At 40.7% G+C, this 18,104-nt stretch overlaps 1 protein-coding gene across 5 annotated transcripts in view; it reads right to left on the reverse strand.

Annotated features, from left to right (window-relative positions):
• cdk14 (cyclin dependent kinase 14) overlaps positions 1–18,104 on the reverse strand; it is a 634,917-nt gene that overhangs the window by 181,690 nt on the left and 435,123 nt on the right. For all 5 annotated transcript variants that reach the window (XM_068006560.1, XM_068006534.1, XM_068006551.1 and 2 more), the window contains one exon: positions 15,279–15,327. In XM_068006560.1, the coding sequence (XP_067862661.1) occupies positions 15,279–15,327 (49 nt within the window). The remainder of the gene's footprint in view (positions 1–15,278; positions 15,328–18,104) is intronic.

The following is an 18,104-nucleotide window of genomic DNA, read 5'->3' on the forward strand; positions in this document are numbered from 1 at the left end:
TTACCCGAAGGTCGTGGCTGAATGTCCATGACTGCTGAAGTGTTCCCCGACAGGGAGAGAACTCTCCTGTTTGGCGATTGTTGCGCGGTGTCCGTTCATCCGTTGTCGCAGCGTCTGCATGGTCTCGCCAATGTACCATGCTCTGGGGCATCCTTTCCTGCAACGTATGAGGTAGACAACGTTGGCCGAGTCACAGGAGTATGAACCGTGCACCTGGTGGGTGGTGTCCTCTCGTGTGATGGTGGTATCTGTGTCGATGATCTGGCATGTCTTGCAGAGGTTACCGTGGCAGGGTTGTGTGGTGTTGTGGACGCTGTTCTACTGAAAGCTGGGTAATTTGCTGCGAACGATGGTTTGTTTGAGGTTGGGTGGCTGTTTAAAAGCGAGTGGTGGAGGTGTGGGGATGGCCATAGCGAGGTGTTCGTCATCATTGATGACATGTTGAAGGCTGCGGAGAACATGGCGTAGTTTCTCCGCTCCGGGGAAGTACTGGACGACGAAGGGTACTCTGTTGGTTGCGTCCCGTGTTAGTCTTCTGAGGAGGTCTACGCGATTTTTCGCTGTGACCCATCGGAACTGTCGATCGATGAGTCGAGCATCATATCCCGTTCTTACTAGGGCGTCTTTCAGCGTCTGTAGGTGTCCATCGCGTTCCTCCTCGTCTGAGCAGACCCTGTGTATTCGCAGGGCCTGTCCATAGGGGATGGCCTCTTTGACGTGGTTAGGGTGGAAGCTGGAAAAGTGGAGCATCGTTAGGTTGTCCGTGGGCTTGCGGTAGAGTGAGGTGCTGAGGTGCCCGTCTTTGATGGAGATTCGTGTGTCCAAGAAAGAAACTGATTCTGAGGAGTAGTCCATGGTGAGCTTGATGGTGGGATGGAACTTGGGATGGAGCGGAGAAACTACGCCATGTTCTCCGCAGCCTTCAACATGTCATCAATGTTGACGAACACCTCGCTATGGCCATCCCCACACCTCCACTACTCGCCTTTAAACAGCCACCCAACCTCAAACAAACCATCGTTCACAGCAAATTACCCAGCTTTCAGGAGAACAGCGTCCACGACACCACACAACCCTGCCACGGTAACCTCTGCAAGACATGCCAGATCATCGACACAGATACCGCCATCACACGAGAGGACACCACCCACCAGGTGCACGGTTCATACTCCTGTGACTCGGCCAACGTTGTCTACCTCATACGTTGCAGGAAAGGATGCCCCAAAGCATGGTACATTGGCGAGACCATGCAGACGCTGCGACAACAGATGAACGGACACCGCGCAACAATCGCCAAACAGGAGGGTTCTCTCCCTGTCGGGGAACACTTCAGCAGTCATGGACATTCAGCCACGACCTTCGGGTAAGCATACTCCAAGGCGGCCTTCGAGACACACGACAACGCAAAATCGTCGAGCAGAAATTGATAGCCAAGTTCCGCACCCATGAGGACGGCCTCAACCGGGATCTTGGGTTCACGTCACACTACACATAACCCCACCAGCGAACAAATGTTATCTGTTTTTAATATAACGGGTCATTGACTGTCTTCCTTCTCTCTCTCTCCTTTTTTTTGGGGGGTTTGTATATTCGGTGGCCTTTTAGGTTACACCTTTCTGTCTGCTCACTGTGATTGCCTTGGCAACGGGCAGTAATCACCAGGCATTGTTCTGTGATTTTCAAATGCGAAGGATTCGAAAATTTCATTTCCACACCGTTCACCTGAGGAAGGAGGAAGCCTCTGAAAGCTTGTGGAATTTAAAATAAATTTGTTGGACTATAACTTGGTGTTGTAAAATTGTTTACAATTGTCAACCCCAGTCCATCACCGGCATCTCCACATCTTGTCTTTTCTAGGAGAAGGCAGTGCACCAGAAAGGAGCTGCCCACAAATGGAGGGGTCCAATTTCCAGAGACCTCATAGTGAGCCCTGTAATTTTCTTTCATATTTGTTCTCAGGATATAGATAATGCTGGTAAGGCTGCATTTGCTACTTATTCCTAGCTGCCCTGAGATGGTGGTGATTGCCGGTCTCCTTAAACTGCTGCAGACCTTTTGATGGTTGTGTTAGGTAGGGAACCCAATGACAATGAAGGAACAGCAACACATGTTCAAGTCAGCATGGCATGTGACTTGGAGGTGTTGGTGTTTCCATTGTTTGCTGCTCTTGTCCTTCTTGATGGTAGAGGTCATGGAGCTGGGAGGTGTTGTGTAGTAAGCTTGGTGAGTTTCTGCAGTGCATCCTGAGGATTGTACACACTGGTGGGGGTGGCAGGGTTACTGATCAAATGGATTGCCCTGTCCTGCATGGTGTCAAGCTTCTCGAGTGTTGTGGCACCTGCAGTCTCCAGGTGAGTGGCATCTTGAGCCTTGTAGATGGTGAAAAGACTTTGAGGGCTCAGGAGGTGAGCTACTCATTGCAGAGTACTCAACCTCTGCCCTGCTCTTGTAGCCATGTTGTTGATATTGTTGGTTCAATTAAGCTTCTAGTCAATGGTGAACCCCAGGATGTTGATGGTGGTGTAGTTGAAGGCCAAGGGAGGATGGTTGGGCCATTTCTTGTTGTAGACAATCATTGCCTGGCAGTTACCTGGCACGAGTATATGCGCCATTTGTAGGCTCATGCTTGGATGTTGTTTAGGTCATGTTGCAGGCTATTGTGTTTGCTCATCGGGCAAGGACCAGATCAGGCTAGGCTGTAATATGCTCCACTGTGGAATAGCCTGCTGACACTCACTTTTTAGGTTCACACTTGAAGAATGGCTACTTGGTTGTGCTACAAGAAGGCAGCTGACACCCACAGAACTATAGAGCTGCATCAGTAGTCCTTCAGAAAAAGGAGGGAGAATATTAAATGGCTGTGAGTCAGAATGAGCCAGATAAAGACTGGACCTCTAGTTTACGGTAAAATGAAATAACTGAAGAGTCACTCAGTCTCTGAGCCTATAATGCTGTTTGCTGGTTTATTTTAGTAAGCCACTGAATCCTCATATTTAACCTAGATACAGTAATTCCCTCCACACTACCATCACAATATCAACTGCTACATTCTGAATCCATTCCATAGAGCTGCAATAAATATGACATCTAACGTGCTATCCTTGGGCCAGGGACTGTAGTGGAGGATATCAGATAGTTTTTGTGGTATTGAATGAGTTAAAGATGTTATTATTTTCCTACATTATTAGAATCCATCACATGCTTTGAGATACACAGATGCGCATACACAAGGCAAGAGATGATAAGGACTACTATGTTGCAAGGCCCATTACAGCTCAATTGTTAGATCTGGTTACTTCATAAATCACTGCCTTTCAGTTTCCTTTTATAACAAGACAGTCACAGTCAACTAGTAAAGCTTAATTGAAGTAATCAGGTATAACAACTGAGATGTGACTGGTCTTTATCAAGCATGTGGATGATTCATAATGTGCATCAGAGTTCTGAAATCCTAAAGAATTTGAGCAGTTAGAATTTCATATCTCATCTAAATAACACGAAAGATAGAAACTGTATAATTACTGAATGTTTAGAAAAACATTAATTGAAAATATGTTATCTTTTGTTGTTAGTAACAAATAAATTAGGATAGATTATTGTACTGCTTGCCAAAACCAGTGTTTTCATGGTGCACAGAAGATATTTTGACAGAAGCTATAATAAAACAACTTTGAAAATCTCATATTTATCCTCTAATTTTCTTAAAGTCTTTTTTATTTCTAGCAGCAAGGAATTAATGAAACATCTACATTCTGAACGTGTATAACAGGCATTCAGTAGGACAGGTCTTCAAAGCCTTTTGCATTCATATGGTTGACTTTTTTCAAGCATAAGAGTGTAAATTATTTCTTCAAAGCTTGTAGCTAAATCTGGGAAATGTAAATTTTAACTTCTCTTGCATGCACTTTAATATATTTTTTAAAACGTTAAGTTGTGAATCACAAATCTGAACAAAAATATTAGAATACCTCTAAGTATGGTTTTCCTCATTCTTTGAAAGAATGCTATCTTTGAACACTGCTATCATCCCAGACGAAAAAAACACAAATACATGGTGAATTGTTTGCCCGATGGGTTAAGTGATCTTCCTCCACCCCACTACAGAAGATTAGTTCTTCGAACAGACAAAGCTGCATTTAGCCTCTACGAAACTGGGATCAAATGTTCCAAATGGTATAATTTCAAGAACTGCTAGGTTAGAAAGACAAACAAGAGTTTTACATGTGATGAATTAGCCTCTTTGAATGAAAGAAGAAAACCATACTTACTGTAGGTAATCTGAACTTCCACATACAAATTGGTATAAACCAAACTAATAAAAAACTGGTTAGGATTCTGAGGTTCTGCATCTTTAGGTCAGCTCGTAGCACAGCATCGTCAAAGCACTTAGTATTCCTATCTGTCAAGTGAAGACAGTAATTCTTAGTGAAAGCAAGCGTACTACTCCAGTCACTGCCTTATAGATGGTATGGAGAGAAATCTTGTTGCTTATCCAAGAAATGACTGTTCCAAAACTAAAGTGGGCTCTAATTTTTCCTAGTCCTTGCCCTACCAATGGACACTTACTTCATTAAACAATTTGTTAAACTCTGCTTATTAAGATGTTTACCAAAAGTTCAGATGCCAAAGACAAACGCTCTGTTCACATCAACCGATTTCCTCTCATGGAAGAAATATGATTTGATTTCAAAAGTAAAATAGTCAAAAAGGTTGGAGCTTGCGAACTGCCCTATCCATGTGCCATTTAAGATAAGGTGGGTGTACTAAACTGCATGCAGTTCACTAACCTGACATGCTAGATGACTTACTGCTAATAAAATAAATTGTTTTGAATGGAAGAAACTTAAGCTCACAAGAAACCAAAAGGTTTTGGCATTAATTTGCTCATTGCCAAATTCAAATTCTACCTAGGGGACAACCTGAGGAAATGAATGAAAGGCGATATTTTTCAGCACCTTTCATGAACCAGGATGCCATAGGATATTTCTCAACTGTCTTCCAGGCCAGAGTTGGATGATAGGCAGAAACTGCAGCAGTGTAAATTCTCAGTGATCTTAAAGAGAGTAACTGATTATTAAAAATTGTAGATATGATAAAATTGCAGGAGAACACATTCCAGTGGATTTAAGTTACAATTGTGACACCAATGGACAAAATGCTTCTTTGGAAAGCCTTTAAAATAAAGACTTTTCTACATCTCAGAGCCATAACTGGTAATTGCTGAGACTGCTGATCTTCTAAAATGGCACTATCAAGACACATGCTGCTAGACTGAAGCTCCGAGTGGTGTTGTGCCAGAACCGACTACTTGTGTGAATCAGAATGTCGAGTGTATATGGGATTTTATTGGGCCAGACAACCTGAATGTCTAACTACCAAGTTTTTCATGGAGAGTAAGGTACAGCAAGAATGAACATTGTTTTGTTCATCCAAATCTTATTAATGATCTGGCCAATGAGGAAAAGCAAGGGAACATATGCAGAAATCTCCCTTGCCAGGGACTGGCAGGTTATTTGTAGCTACACACTGCTGTCTTGGAAAGCAGAAGTCAATGGGAAAGCCTTCACCACAAGGACTGCAGTGGTTCATGGAGAAAGCCCACCATCATCTTCTCAGAGCAACTAAATGCAGCCTGGCCAGCATTGCCAACATCCCAAAAGCAAAGTTTTTTAAAAGTCTCTGAGATGTTACAGTAACAAGTCCACTATCAGCTGAAATTCACCTGATACCAGTGCATAGCATAGAGGCAAAGGTTCCTGAATGGACACTGTTTCCCACCCACTGATCCCATATAGATGCTGCTTCACACTTTCAAAGCTTTGTTGTGATCCTTGAAACAGAGCCAGGCATACTACTGAATGCTCGAGTTTATTAATGTTCCAAGTGTCAGAGGGCGAATCCTGTGCTCCCGGCACCAAAGATCTTGTATGGGCAAAGAATCATTGGTCACCATGCCTAATGGATTAAGGGTCGTAACTATAACCCAGTCAAAAGATTGGCTCGCTATGCCCATCAATGCAAGTGCTGCACTGTAAATTTTTTGAATAATTCAGAATGTACATGGACCAATTATGAAAAGGTTTAGTTGAAGGTGCCACATGAACAAATTTTGCCAAAGGCAGCAGAATAATGGCAAACAGCATCAGACCTAGGATATGCTACACTCATCTGACTGCATCTGAATCATATCCAGGTGCCAACAGTAAAAGAATACTGTGCCAACCTTCCCCTCTTTTTGGTTTTTTAATTAATTTCCAAAATGCAATTCAGGGCTCTTGGTATAATTTTAGCATTATTATCTGTCAACGATTTGGATACGGGAATCGGAGGTACAATTTCAAAATTTGCGGACAACACCAAATTGGGGGGCATGGTTAATACAAAGGAAGAATGCGTCAATATGCAAGAGGATTTTTTAAAAAATTCGTTCATGGGATGTGGCCGTCGCTGGCGAGGCCGGCATTTATTGCCCATCCCTAATTGCCCTTGAGAAGGGGGTGGTGAGCCGCCTACTTGAACCGCTGCAGTCCGTGTGGTGAAGGTTCTCCCACAGTGCTGTTAGGAAGGGAGTTCCAGGATTTTGACCCAGCGACGATGAAGGAACGGCGATATATTTCCAAGTCGGGATGATGTGTGACTTGGAGGAGAACGTGCAGGTGGTGTTGTTCCTTTGTACCTGCTGATCTTGTCCTTCTAGAGGATATTAATAAACTTGCAGAATGGGTGTGTAATTGGCAAATGAATTTCAACATAGAGGAGTTGCATTTTGGTAGGAAGAATAGGAAGGCCACGTACTGCGTGGACAATAACAGTCTAAATGGGATAAAGGAGCAAAGGGATCTAGGGGTACAAATACACAAATTACTAAAAATAGTGATGCATGTTAATAAGGCCATAAAAAAGGGAAATCAAGCACTGGGGTTCATTTCTAGAGGGATAGAATTGAAAAGCAAACTTGTATAGAAACTTGGTTAGACCACACTTGGAGTATTGTGCAAAGTTCTGGTCTCCATATTATAGAAACAATATAGAGGCATTGGCGAGGGTGCAAAAAAGATTCACAAGGATAATACCAAAATTGAGAGGATATCCTTATCAGGAAAGGCTGAACAGGCTACGGCTCTTTTCTTTAGAAAAGAGAAGGCTGAAGGGTGACCTGATAGAGGTCTTGAAGATAATGATAGGGTTTAATAGGGTAGATGTAGAGGTCTACATCTACCCTATTAAACCCTAGAGGTCTTAAATATAAAGTAGTCACTAATAAATCCACTAGGGAATTCAGGAGAAACTTCATTACCCAAAGAATAGTAAGAATGTGGAACGCGCTACCACAAGGGCCAGTTGAGGCAAATAGCATAGATGCATTTAAGGGGAAGCTAGATAAGCAAATGAGGGAGAAAGGAATGGAAGGGTATCCCGATAGAGTTAGATGAAGTAGGGAGGAGGAGGCTCGTGTGCAGCATAAATGTTGGCATAGACCAGTTGGACCGAATGGCCTGTTTCTGTGATGTCGTTTCGATGTAACTCGATATAAAAGCACAAATTTACTGAGACAGTTCTTGTTTTTGCTGTCTTATCCATTTCCATTTTTAAACCATAGTGTGAACTTTTTAACATGTTAGTTGCTAATGGATTCAGAAAGTTTGGAAATGATTTTGCAAGACCCTGTGCCACAGCGAGGCCTTCACATGCAACACGGCCATGATATTCCAACATGCACTGGCTGCAGTGAGGAAAATTTCCATTTACACACACACACACGATTTATGTGGCACCTGCGCACAAATGAGCTGACCTTGCAAGAGAACGCAAGATCAGCTCACCTAAACATTTTTCTAGTGCTCCTGGTGCATAGCTCATGACGTTTTGGGAACACTGGAAAACGAGGAGGTGTGGCAAGGGCAGGAATTTTGAGTGCCAGCATCCAGTGAAGGGTAGCTGACTGGTGTGGAATTCCAGCATTTACCTTGCAGCAGCAGAAAAGGAAGACGGAAGTGACGGCTCAACAGTTTGGCCTTTTGAATCTGAAGTGCAGAGCACTTCCGATTTTCAAGAAATGAGGGAGAGAGAAAACAGGGAACTATAGATCTGTTAGCCTGACGTCAGTAGTAGGGAAAATGCTAGAATCCATTATTAAGGATGTAGTAACAAGGCACTTAGAAAATCATATTATGATTAGGCAGAGTCAACACGGATTTATGATAGGGAAATTGTGTTTGACAAATCTATTAAGAGTTTTTTGAGGATGTAACTAGCAGGGTAGATAAAGGGGAACCAGTGGATGTCGTATATTTGGATTTTCAAAAGGCAATCGATAAAGTGCCACACAAAAGATTGTTACACAAGATTAGGGCTCATGGGATTGGGGGGTAATATACTAGCATGGATTGAGGATTGGTTAACAGACAGAAAACAGACAATAGGAATAAACGGGTCATTTTCAGGCTGGCAGGATAGAACTAGTGGGGTGCCATAGGAATCAGTGCTTGGGCCTCAGCTATTTACAATCTATATTAATGACTTACATGAAGGGACCGAATGTAATGTATCCAAATTTGCTGACGATACAAAGCTAGGTGGGAAAGTAAGCTGTGAGGAGGACACAAAGAGTCTGCAAAGGGATATAGACAGGTTAAGTGAGTGGGCAAGAAGGTGACAGATGGAGTATAATGTGGGGAAATGTGAGGTTATTCACTTTGGTAGGAAAAATAGAAAAACTGAATATTTTTTAAATGGTGAGAAACTATTAAATGTTGGTGTTCAGAGGGATTTGGGTGTCCTTGTGCACAAAACACAGAAAGTTAACATGCAGATACAGCAAGCAATTAGGAAGGCAAATGGTATGTTGGCCTTTATTGCAAGGGGGTTGGAGTACAAGAGTAAGGAAGTCTTGCTGCAATTGTACATGGCTTTGGTGAGACCTCACTTGGAGTACTGTGTACAGTTTTGGTCTTCTCACCTAAGGAAGGATATACTTGCCTTAGAGGTGGTGCAACGGAGGTTCAGTAGATTAATTCCTGGGATGAGAGGGTTGTCCTATGAGGAAAGATTGGGTAGAATGGGCCTCTAGTCTCCTGAGTTTAGAAGAATGAGGAGTGATCTCATTGAAACATAAAAGATTCTAAAAGGGCTTGACAGGGTAGATGCTGAGAAGATGTTTCCCCTGGCTGGAGAGTCTAGAGCTAGGGAGCATGGTCTCAGGATAAGAGGTCAGACATTTAGGACTGAGATGAGGAAAAATTTCTTCGCTCAGAGGGTTGTGAACATTTGGAATTCTCTACCCCAGGGAGCTGTAGATGCTCAGTCGTTGAGTATATTCAAGACTGAGATTGATAGATTTTTGGACTCTAGGGGAATCAAGGGATATGGGGATCGGGCGTGAAAGTGGAGTTGAGGTCGAAGATCAGCTTTGATCTTAGTGAAGGGGCCATATGGCCTACTCCTGCTCCTATTTCTTATGTTCTTTCATTGTTGTTGGGCATTTATAAAAAAAATGCAAAACTAGAAAATTGTTTATTTTAAAGCTTTTTCTGACTATCTCTTTTATCTCTGTCTTTTAATTTGATATTTCTTACCCTCTCTTTATTTCACTTTTCTAACTGATTTTACATTGAATTTACAGTTGCAGCTTTCATTTCCTGGTTCTGACACATCCTTGTCAAGGATGCTTCAAGCTGCTTTGTTAGAGGGGAGAGAGAGATACTTTCCCCACACTCACAGCTCACAGAAGCCCGGGAAAGAACGCTGCACTTTTTGCAGCTCACCATTGAAGCAAGTTCCCACCCAAATGCCCGTGAATAGTTTGTGGGTGAGTTTATAACTAACGAGTGGCGGGTGATGTTCATTCGCCACTCCACGCAATTTATTTTTTAAAATCTAGGCCTCCTCTTCAGCACTAGTTGAGAATGGGTACTTGGTGACTGGAGAGTTGCTGAGGCTTTTCAATCACATTTCTTAAGCCCCCTGATTTAAATATTTCAGTGTACGGTAGTGTAGTTGTGATGTTATTAGACTAATAATCCAGAGTACGTGAGTTGAAATCCCATTATAGCATTCTGAGAATTTGAATTCAGTTTAACAAATTTGGAAATAAAATGCTGGTATCAGTGAAAGTGACCTTGAAACTGTTGGATTGCAGCAAAATCACATTGCTGGTCACATTGGGGTGCATTGAGCCAATCGGGCACATTATAGGTCTCAAATCTCTGTGCCTAATATTATGGACCTGCCCTTGCATCACTGACCCCAACGTATGATTGTCCTGCTAACGTGGAGGTGTGTTTAAATTGCCCTATCCCTTAAAGAGCAGAAAATAATTGCTATATATCCTGAAGTTAATTGTTGGTGGGGAGGGTTACGGATTCGAAGGTCTTCTTGTAAATTTTTAGTTTCAGGTTGGAAGAAACCAAAATGAAATGACACATTTTCTTTCTCCTTTTATACTTTTGACACTGTGAAGCATGAGATCTAAGATGTGACTAACGTTTGCTAGATTCAAGACACGTATAATACATCCAACAGGTCTCCCATGCTATTGCTCACAGTAAGTAACATGATGCACGGGTATGTAAGGATGAGCATTATGCCATTTAATGCAAAAATGTATTATTTTGCTGCTAAAGTGAAGTTGCGGCACTTTAAAGGCTATAGGGTTTAACTGCTGTTATACGAAGGGTGGGTGAGTTCATACACAGATCGATAAGGAGGCTGCAGATGTTCTGGCTCTGGTATTTTTGTTATGGGAGAGTGCCTTTGTACATCCTAAATCACTGGCATGGAAATTTGCATTAGACAGTGATTGACTTGTGAAGTGTGATGGTCATTGATGTGAGACTAAACAGACCATTTGTGTAACATAATTAGTGGATCTCCTGTGGCATTACACACAGGTTGGAGAATATTGTCACACTCTTATTTGTCTCTATTGTTTTTGGATTGCTAATGACCTCTGTCTCTTCTTTTCTGCTTCTGTCTTCATCTCCCACCACCAAACTCTTCTATTTGCTTCTTTTTCTGTCCTCTTCCACTTTTCTTCCAGTTGGGAGATAGTGGGTGACATGGCTTGGCATGGTGTGGAAGGGAAACGAGCTGCTGAGGGCCACAGGCTACATTTACTGGTGACGTTGTGGGGGAAATGCGGCTTACAGCCCCATTCCCATCACGTCCCTCATTATTTGTGCTTCCCCCACCCACTTGCTCCTATTCCATTCCTTACCGTTTCATCTTACCACCATTGCTTCGCTCCCATCACTACTCACTCCTATTGCTTTCCTTTTGAACTACCCACTCAATCCCTTTATCCAACCTCTTTCACTCCACTGTCACTCAGCTCATCCTTAACCTTCCATCTACTCTCCCTATGGCTGGTGGCGAGAATCAGAGGCCCTCACAGCCTATTGTCCTCAATTCCTCCCTTCCCATTTCCCTTTTTGTTATTCAACTTTTTTTATTTTTCTAAAAGACATAATTCAAATTAGGATGAGGAAAGACATTCCATCTGTCTGTCTCGCATATGACTCACAGGTGTCAGTAATTAGGTTCTAACAGTCATTAAAACAGTTGATAAATAGAGGCTTTCTATTTGCTTCATAATTCAACTTACTTTTTCAATTAGAGTAAGGGAAGAAACTGTCTTTTCTACTTAAGTTTATAGAACAAAACTAAAAATACAACAGATGTGTAACCAGTACAGTCTGTTATTTATACACACACTCTCACAGATACACAGCCTCTCTTGCAGAAAAAAGGCATTCAATATAAACTTTACCCAAATAAATATTTTGAAATTTGTCTTTTAGATTTTCTTCAAATAATTTTGAAAGACAGTTGAGCAAAAACTGCTAGAAGCTGAAGAAAAATATTCTATCAGTTCAGATGATACTGATGCATACTGAGGCATCCTGGCAAATTGGGTACACTGCATATGCTCAGAATCTGCATTCAGCAAATAGCGCCACAGTGTTGAGCAAAAATATTAAGTCCATGCCCAGGTTTTTGGGAGAGGCTGAGACCTTCAAGTAAAAACCTTAATACAGATATTGAAAGAAACAAAAGATAATTCATTGGATAAAGATAATCATGTTATTAAGAAATATATATTGTTTATATTTTTGTATGGCAGGTGTTAAAAAAAATGGCAGACCAAACTTTTTCAGAAAGGAGATTCAGTGATTTGTGGGGAAAAAATAATACGGCATCATCTGGTGGCATGACAGGTAATAGCTACAGGCAATTATCACAGGTGAGTGTTAACATGAATTGGAATTCTCATAGGAAATGTTTGCATAGCGGATTTCAATGGAGCAGATTTCAATGGGGCAGATTTCAATGGGGCACATCACCTCCGTAACAATTTTAATATATTACTAGTCAATCTCCAGTGGTAGTGCACACAGAGAGTCAGGACTAAGTGTAGTCTCCAGGTTAGGCAGGGTTAGAGGGCAATGGGATAATTGGACCAGGGTATGCAGAAGTAATTCAGTTTCCATTTTAAAGTCATACACTCTGCCCTTATTTTTATATAATACTTTAATTTTAATGTTATTTCTAGTTAAGCAGCAAATCTTCTAGCAGTTTTAGAATCAGAAAAGTACGGTTGGTTGGAACATTGGAGTTTCACTGCAGAACAGAATAAGGGCTAGGAGATGCAAAACTGAGGAGCTACAGTGTCACCGCTGCGAGGAGGATACAGTTACAGTACGACAAATTTGGATTGGCGGTGCAATTATAATTTATAATGGAAAATGTTGACTCAAAATGTAACCAAAACGTGGCAGAAGAAGTAAGGTTTTGTAACCAGAAAGTAAATGTAGATGCAAGATATATTATAGATACTTATGGTAGACAGACAGATAGAAGATTTGTATTCTCAATTAACAATTTTATGCTCCTAAAGATAGATGTCTTTTTGTTTCTTTTGGATTCCAAACTTTTTGAATTTGACATCATTTACCACAATATATAACACTGGTAAAATTATATTCTTATTTTAATTAAATTTAAATTAAGTTTATTCTGGATGTCATGGTGTGTGGTTTTCATCTCTAGTAATAACATGATCGTGGTGAGTTATTCACTCAGTATGGCAATAATAAAAGTTTTCAGTATTCCTCTTTCTTTTTTGTACCATAGAAGTTTATAGCACAGAAGGAGGCCATTCAGTTCATTGCATCTGGGCTGGCTGTTTTCTCGAACAATCGTAACTAGTCCCACTGCTCCATTCTCTCCCCATAGTCTTGTATTTTCTTTTGTTTCAATTAATTGTCCAGTTTCTCCTTAAAAGATACAATGGTCTAGGCTTAACCACTCTCCGAGGGAAAGCATTCCATACTCCAAAACCTTGGTGTAAAGAAACTTTTTCAAAGTTCTCTCGTCAATCTCAGTGATAAATTTAAATTGAAGACCCCCTCATCACTGACCCCCGCCCCCTACTAGAGGAAATAGTCTTTCCTTATTCACTATCAAAACCCTTCCAACTTCTCTTGGCCTACTCTGCTCCAGTGCAAATAGTCCCAGTATTTCAAGTCTCTCCTCATGATTATAGTTTCCCTTTCCTGGCATCATCATGGGGAATCAAACTGCGCTCTATGGCTTTCATATGCTTTCTATAATTTCACATCCAAAAGAGCACATAGTACTTGAATTGTAGCCTAACCGATATTTTGTACAAATTTCATGTTATTTCTTTACTCTTACACTCTATGCATCTATTTATAAAACCCAAAATTTTATTGAACTTTTTTATGGCTTCATCATTATGCATTTGCACTTTTAGGGTATTATCTATTTGAACCTCTAGGTCTCTCTGTTCATCAACACACTTCAGTGCATTGCCATTGAGTGCATACTCCTATTCTCTGTCTTTACTCCCAAAAGGTGTTACCTCACTGTCATCCATATTAAATTGTACCAGCCACTTTTCTGCCCATTCTGATAACCTGTCCATGTCTATGTCTTCCTAAAGTCTTCCACAGTCCTCTTCGTTGTTTGCCAAATCCCAATTTTTGTGCTTTTCACAAATTTCAAGATGGTGCCCCCTGATGCCTAAGTCCAAATCATCTAGCTAGAGAGAGAACAAAAATGGACCCAGCAGTACCAATTCAAACTCTTCTCCAGTCCAAGCAACATACATTTACCCTAACTTTGTTTGTTATCCATCAACCAACTTTCTATCCATGGTTCTACATTTTCTCTTGTACCATACGCCTTTTTGAACACCTTCTGACAATCATATATACTACATTTACTGCATTCCCTTTATCTATCCAATCAGTCACTTCCTCAAAAACTTCAAATTTGTCAAACAAAATCTACATGGAATTTGTCAAAATTTGTTAAATATAACAGGCTAAAACATATATTTGTGCCCCTATGCCAATATATTGTAATTGTATAGTTATTAAATTATAGATTAAAAGATCACCCTCTTACTGTGTACATGAGTAAACTTTTCAAGCTCTTTGTCATTTATCTTTAGCAATATTTTGTAATGCATTCAAAATAATCAATTGCATAATCTATAAATAAATCCATCTTGAATCCAGTACTATTCCATAAGCTTGGTTACACAACATAATCGCCTTCCTTTTGCAATTGCACCTATCTTGCACTAGTAAAAACAAGTTGCCAGCTATATAACCATCAATGAACTTCTGACAAGGTTTTGTGGAAATCTGTGGTTAGTGAAGCAAATTAAAAACATGAACCTTTAAGCAAGCTCTTACTTTGTTACAACCAAAATGAGAAGCAAGGTATGTAAATCAGCACTGTACAAGAATACGGGTTTCACTGTGACCCTCCGACCTAGATTGCTCACATTGGCCGAGATATTACTGCCTCCTCCACAAAACTAATAGCCGACTGTATAACTAAAGTTAGTGAAAATGGAAAGCTCCTTAATTAATGCTACACCATCATAAGTATAAGTAAAGTTTCACACTGCTGCAGACATTATCTTTTGCTCTTGTATTGTCATCCATGCATATTAATGCTGTTCTGTTTCAATCTCCAACTTGAAGCCATTAACTGCTCAACTGAGGAAATTAGTTTTACTTTACAATTATACAATTATTCAATATTCATCTTAGCATTCTGTCTATAAAAACAAATGTAATAGCAAACAAATGATGTATCTATGGAATGAACTTATTGGCAGATATATGCATCTTACTCATTTTTTACAGAAGGAAAATCATTTTAAGAACAATAAAGGCCAGCACAAACAGAAGGAACCTGAACAGTAAGGGCTGTATATAACTGTAATCTATAAAAAGACTTACTTATTCCATGCTTGCCTAAGTTTTTTGGAACTGTAATGGGTGAAACGATCTGCAAGAAAAAGAGATACATTAAGTGTTTTCTTGTTAAATTCTTTAATTTAGTCGCTGTACCACTATCTTGAATATTTATTACTGAATTTAGGAATAGATTAGGAAATAAGGTTGAGAAGCTCATATCTGTACTGCTGTTCATTTACAAAAATATTTGAAATCTATATACCGACAGCATTTTACACAAATAATTTCCATATGTGATGAACAGAAGACACTGCATGTGAAACATCAGACAGGTTTGCCCCTATGTTTGCAGATGTTTAATTCAGTACTTTTAATTATCTGAGGTATTTGTTATTATCTATCATTCTCTATGTAAATCTGACTAATTTATCCTGCAGAATTTGGCCTGAGCCAGATGCAGTTGGATCATTAAATCAGGACTACACGTGACTGTTCCTAGGTATCAATTCAATAACTTTTGTATTTGTTTATTTTTCTCTCCTAACTTTTATTACCCAAAATTACAGAATGAAATATGTGTTCACTGTAACATAGGTTGATAGCTAACAATGCTAATGACCTTGTAAGGCTCTACTGTATAAAGACACAGCGTGCAGTTCAAGATTATTCAGTCCCAATCTACACTGCACTTAAAAATGCAAATAAACCACTGGATAGCATTAGCAAAGGGATAATGTATAAATCAAAAGAAGCTGTATTGCTGCTTTTCTAGGCACTGATCAGACTCCATCTGGACTATTGTGTACAATTTCAGGCACCTAATCATGGAAAGGGTATTACTACCCTTACAAGGCTACAGAAGTATGACAATGATGATGCCAATGTACGAAGAATTGAAGCTATGAGGAAAGATTATAATGTTTGCGACTGTTTTCTTTGGAAAAGAATAAACTTTGAAGTAATCTAATTGAAGTTTTCAAAAATATGAATGGAATTGATAAAGATGTTCCAGGCAAATCTTCACCCAGAAATGGAATTAGTTACCAGGGAAGGTCAGTGAAGTTGAGTATACATAGGTCCAAGGGACAACTAGACTGGCTTCTGGGGAGAACACATATTGAGGGATAAGGTGAGAAAGTAGGTATTTGAGGCTTATTCATCAACAGAAACACATTTATTTGGCCTGTATTTTAAATCCATTCACAGGATATCGACAACACTGGCAAGGCCCTATCCATAGTGGCCCAGAGAAGCTATTGGTGGGCTTTTTCTTTAACTGTTGCAATCCTTGTGGTGATGGTGCTCTCATGATTGTGTTAGGTATGAAATTCCAGGATAAGGAACAGCAATATATGTCCAAGCCAAGATGGTGTGTAACTTGGAGCTGATGGAGTTCCCATGACATTATTGCTCTTATTCTTCGGGGTAGTAGAGGTCATGGGGCTGGGAGATGCTGTCGAAATAACCTTAGCAAGTTGCTGCAGTGCATCTGGTAGATAGATCAGACTGCAACTACAGTGGACCAGTGGTGGAGGGAGTAGATTTTGAGTGCGGTGGCAGGATCGCTGATCAAGTTGAGTGCTTTGTACTGGATGGTGTTGAGCTTCTTGAAAACTATTGCGGCTGCACCCATTCAGACAAGTGGCGAGTCGTCCATCATACTCCTGCCTTGAGCCTTGTAGATGGTGGAAAGCCTTTATGGGCTCAGGTGGTGAGCCACTGAGCGCAGAACACTGAATCTCTGCCTTGCTTTTGTAGCCATGGTGTTGATATGACTTGACCTGTTAGGCTTCTGGTCAATGGTGATCTCCATGATGTTGATGGTGAGGGATTCGACAATGGGGGTGACACTAAAGGTCAGGGAGAGGTAGTTGGGCTTTTTCTTGTTCAAGATGGTCATTACTTGTAACTCATGTAATGCAAATGTTACCTGCCACTTGTCAGATCGTGCCTGGGTGTTGTCCAGGTTCTGCTATAGGCCGGAATGGGCTGCTTCATTATCAGAGGCATATCTGTGTATGGAGCTGCACACTGCGGAAATGTCAGCTAACAGCCCCACCTCTGACCCTATGACAGAGGAAAGTTCAATGATGAAGCAGCTGATGATGACTGGGCCAAGGATGCTGGCGTGAGGAATTCCTGCAGTGATTTCCGGAGGCTGCAATGACTGGCCTCTGACAACCACAACCATCGTCCTGTGCATCAGGTTTTTCTTTCATACTCCCCCTCCCCCTCCACTGATTTCAGTTTTGCAAAAGCTTGTTGGTGTTGTACACAGACGAATGCTGCCTTGATGTCAGTTGAAGCTACACTCGCCTCTCCTCTGCGATTCAACTCTTGCGTCCATGACTCAATCAAGGCTGTGATGATGTCTGGAGCCAAGTGGGAGCGGTGAAACTCAAACTGACCATCAGTAAAGAGATGCGACTTGATGGCACCACTGATGACTCTATCCATCGCTATGCTGATGATTGTAGTAGGCTGATTGGGCAGTATTTTCTCAGATTAAATTTATCTTGATTTTTGTGGATAGTACATACTTCAGCAATTTTCCACATTGTTGGGGAGTAATGGCCTTTTATTCTTATGTTCGTATTCCAGTGGCACTGGAATCTCTAAGGTAGGTCTAGCTGCATCACTTTTTACGAGAAGTTAGTTTACATCAGGTACACCCACAACTTTTTGTTTTAAAACGACAAGAAATTGTTTCTTGCAAAGGGTGGTGGATCTACTTAGCATGATGGTTCCAACTGCCCTGGATTATTCCCTCAAGCGATGTTAATGTTACAAAGTACATCACTAATAAATGTTTTACAAATTAAAACTTACTTGCTTATGCATATTTCAGATTAGTTATTAATAATTTAG

This window comes from Heptranchias perlo, chromosome 2 (genome assembly GCF_035084215.1).
Source record: "Heptranchias perlo isolate sHepPer1 chromosome 2, sHepPer1.hap1, whole genome shotgun sequence".
NCBI classification, from domain to species: domain Eukaryota; kingdom Metazoa; phylum Chordata; class Chondrichthyes; order Hexanchiformes; family Hexanchidae; genus Heptranchias; species Heptranchias perlo.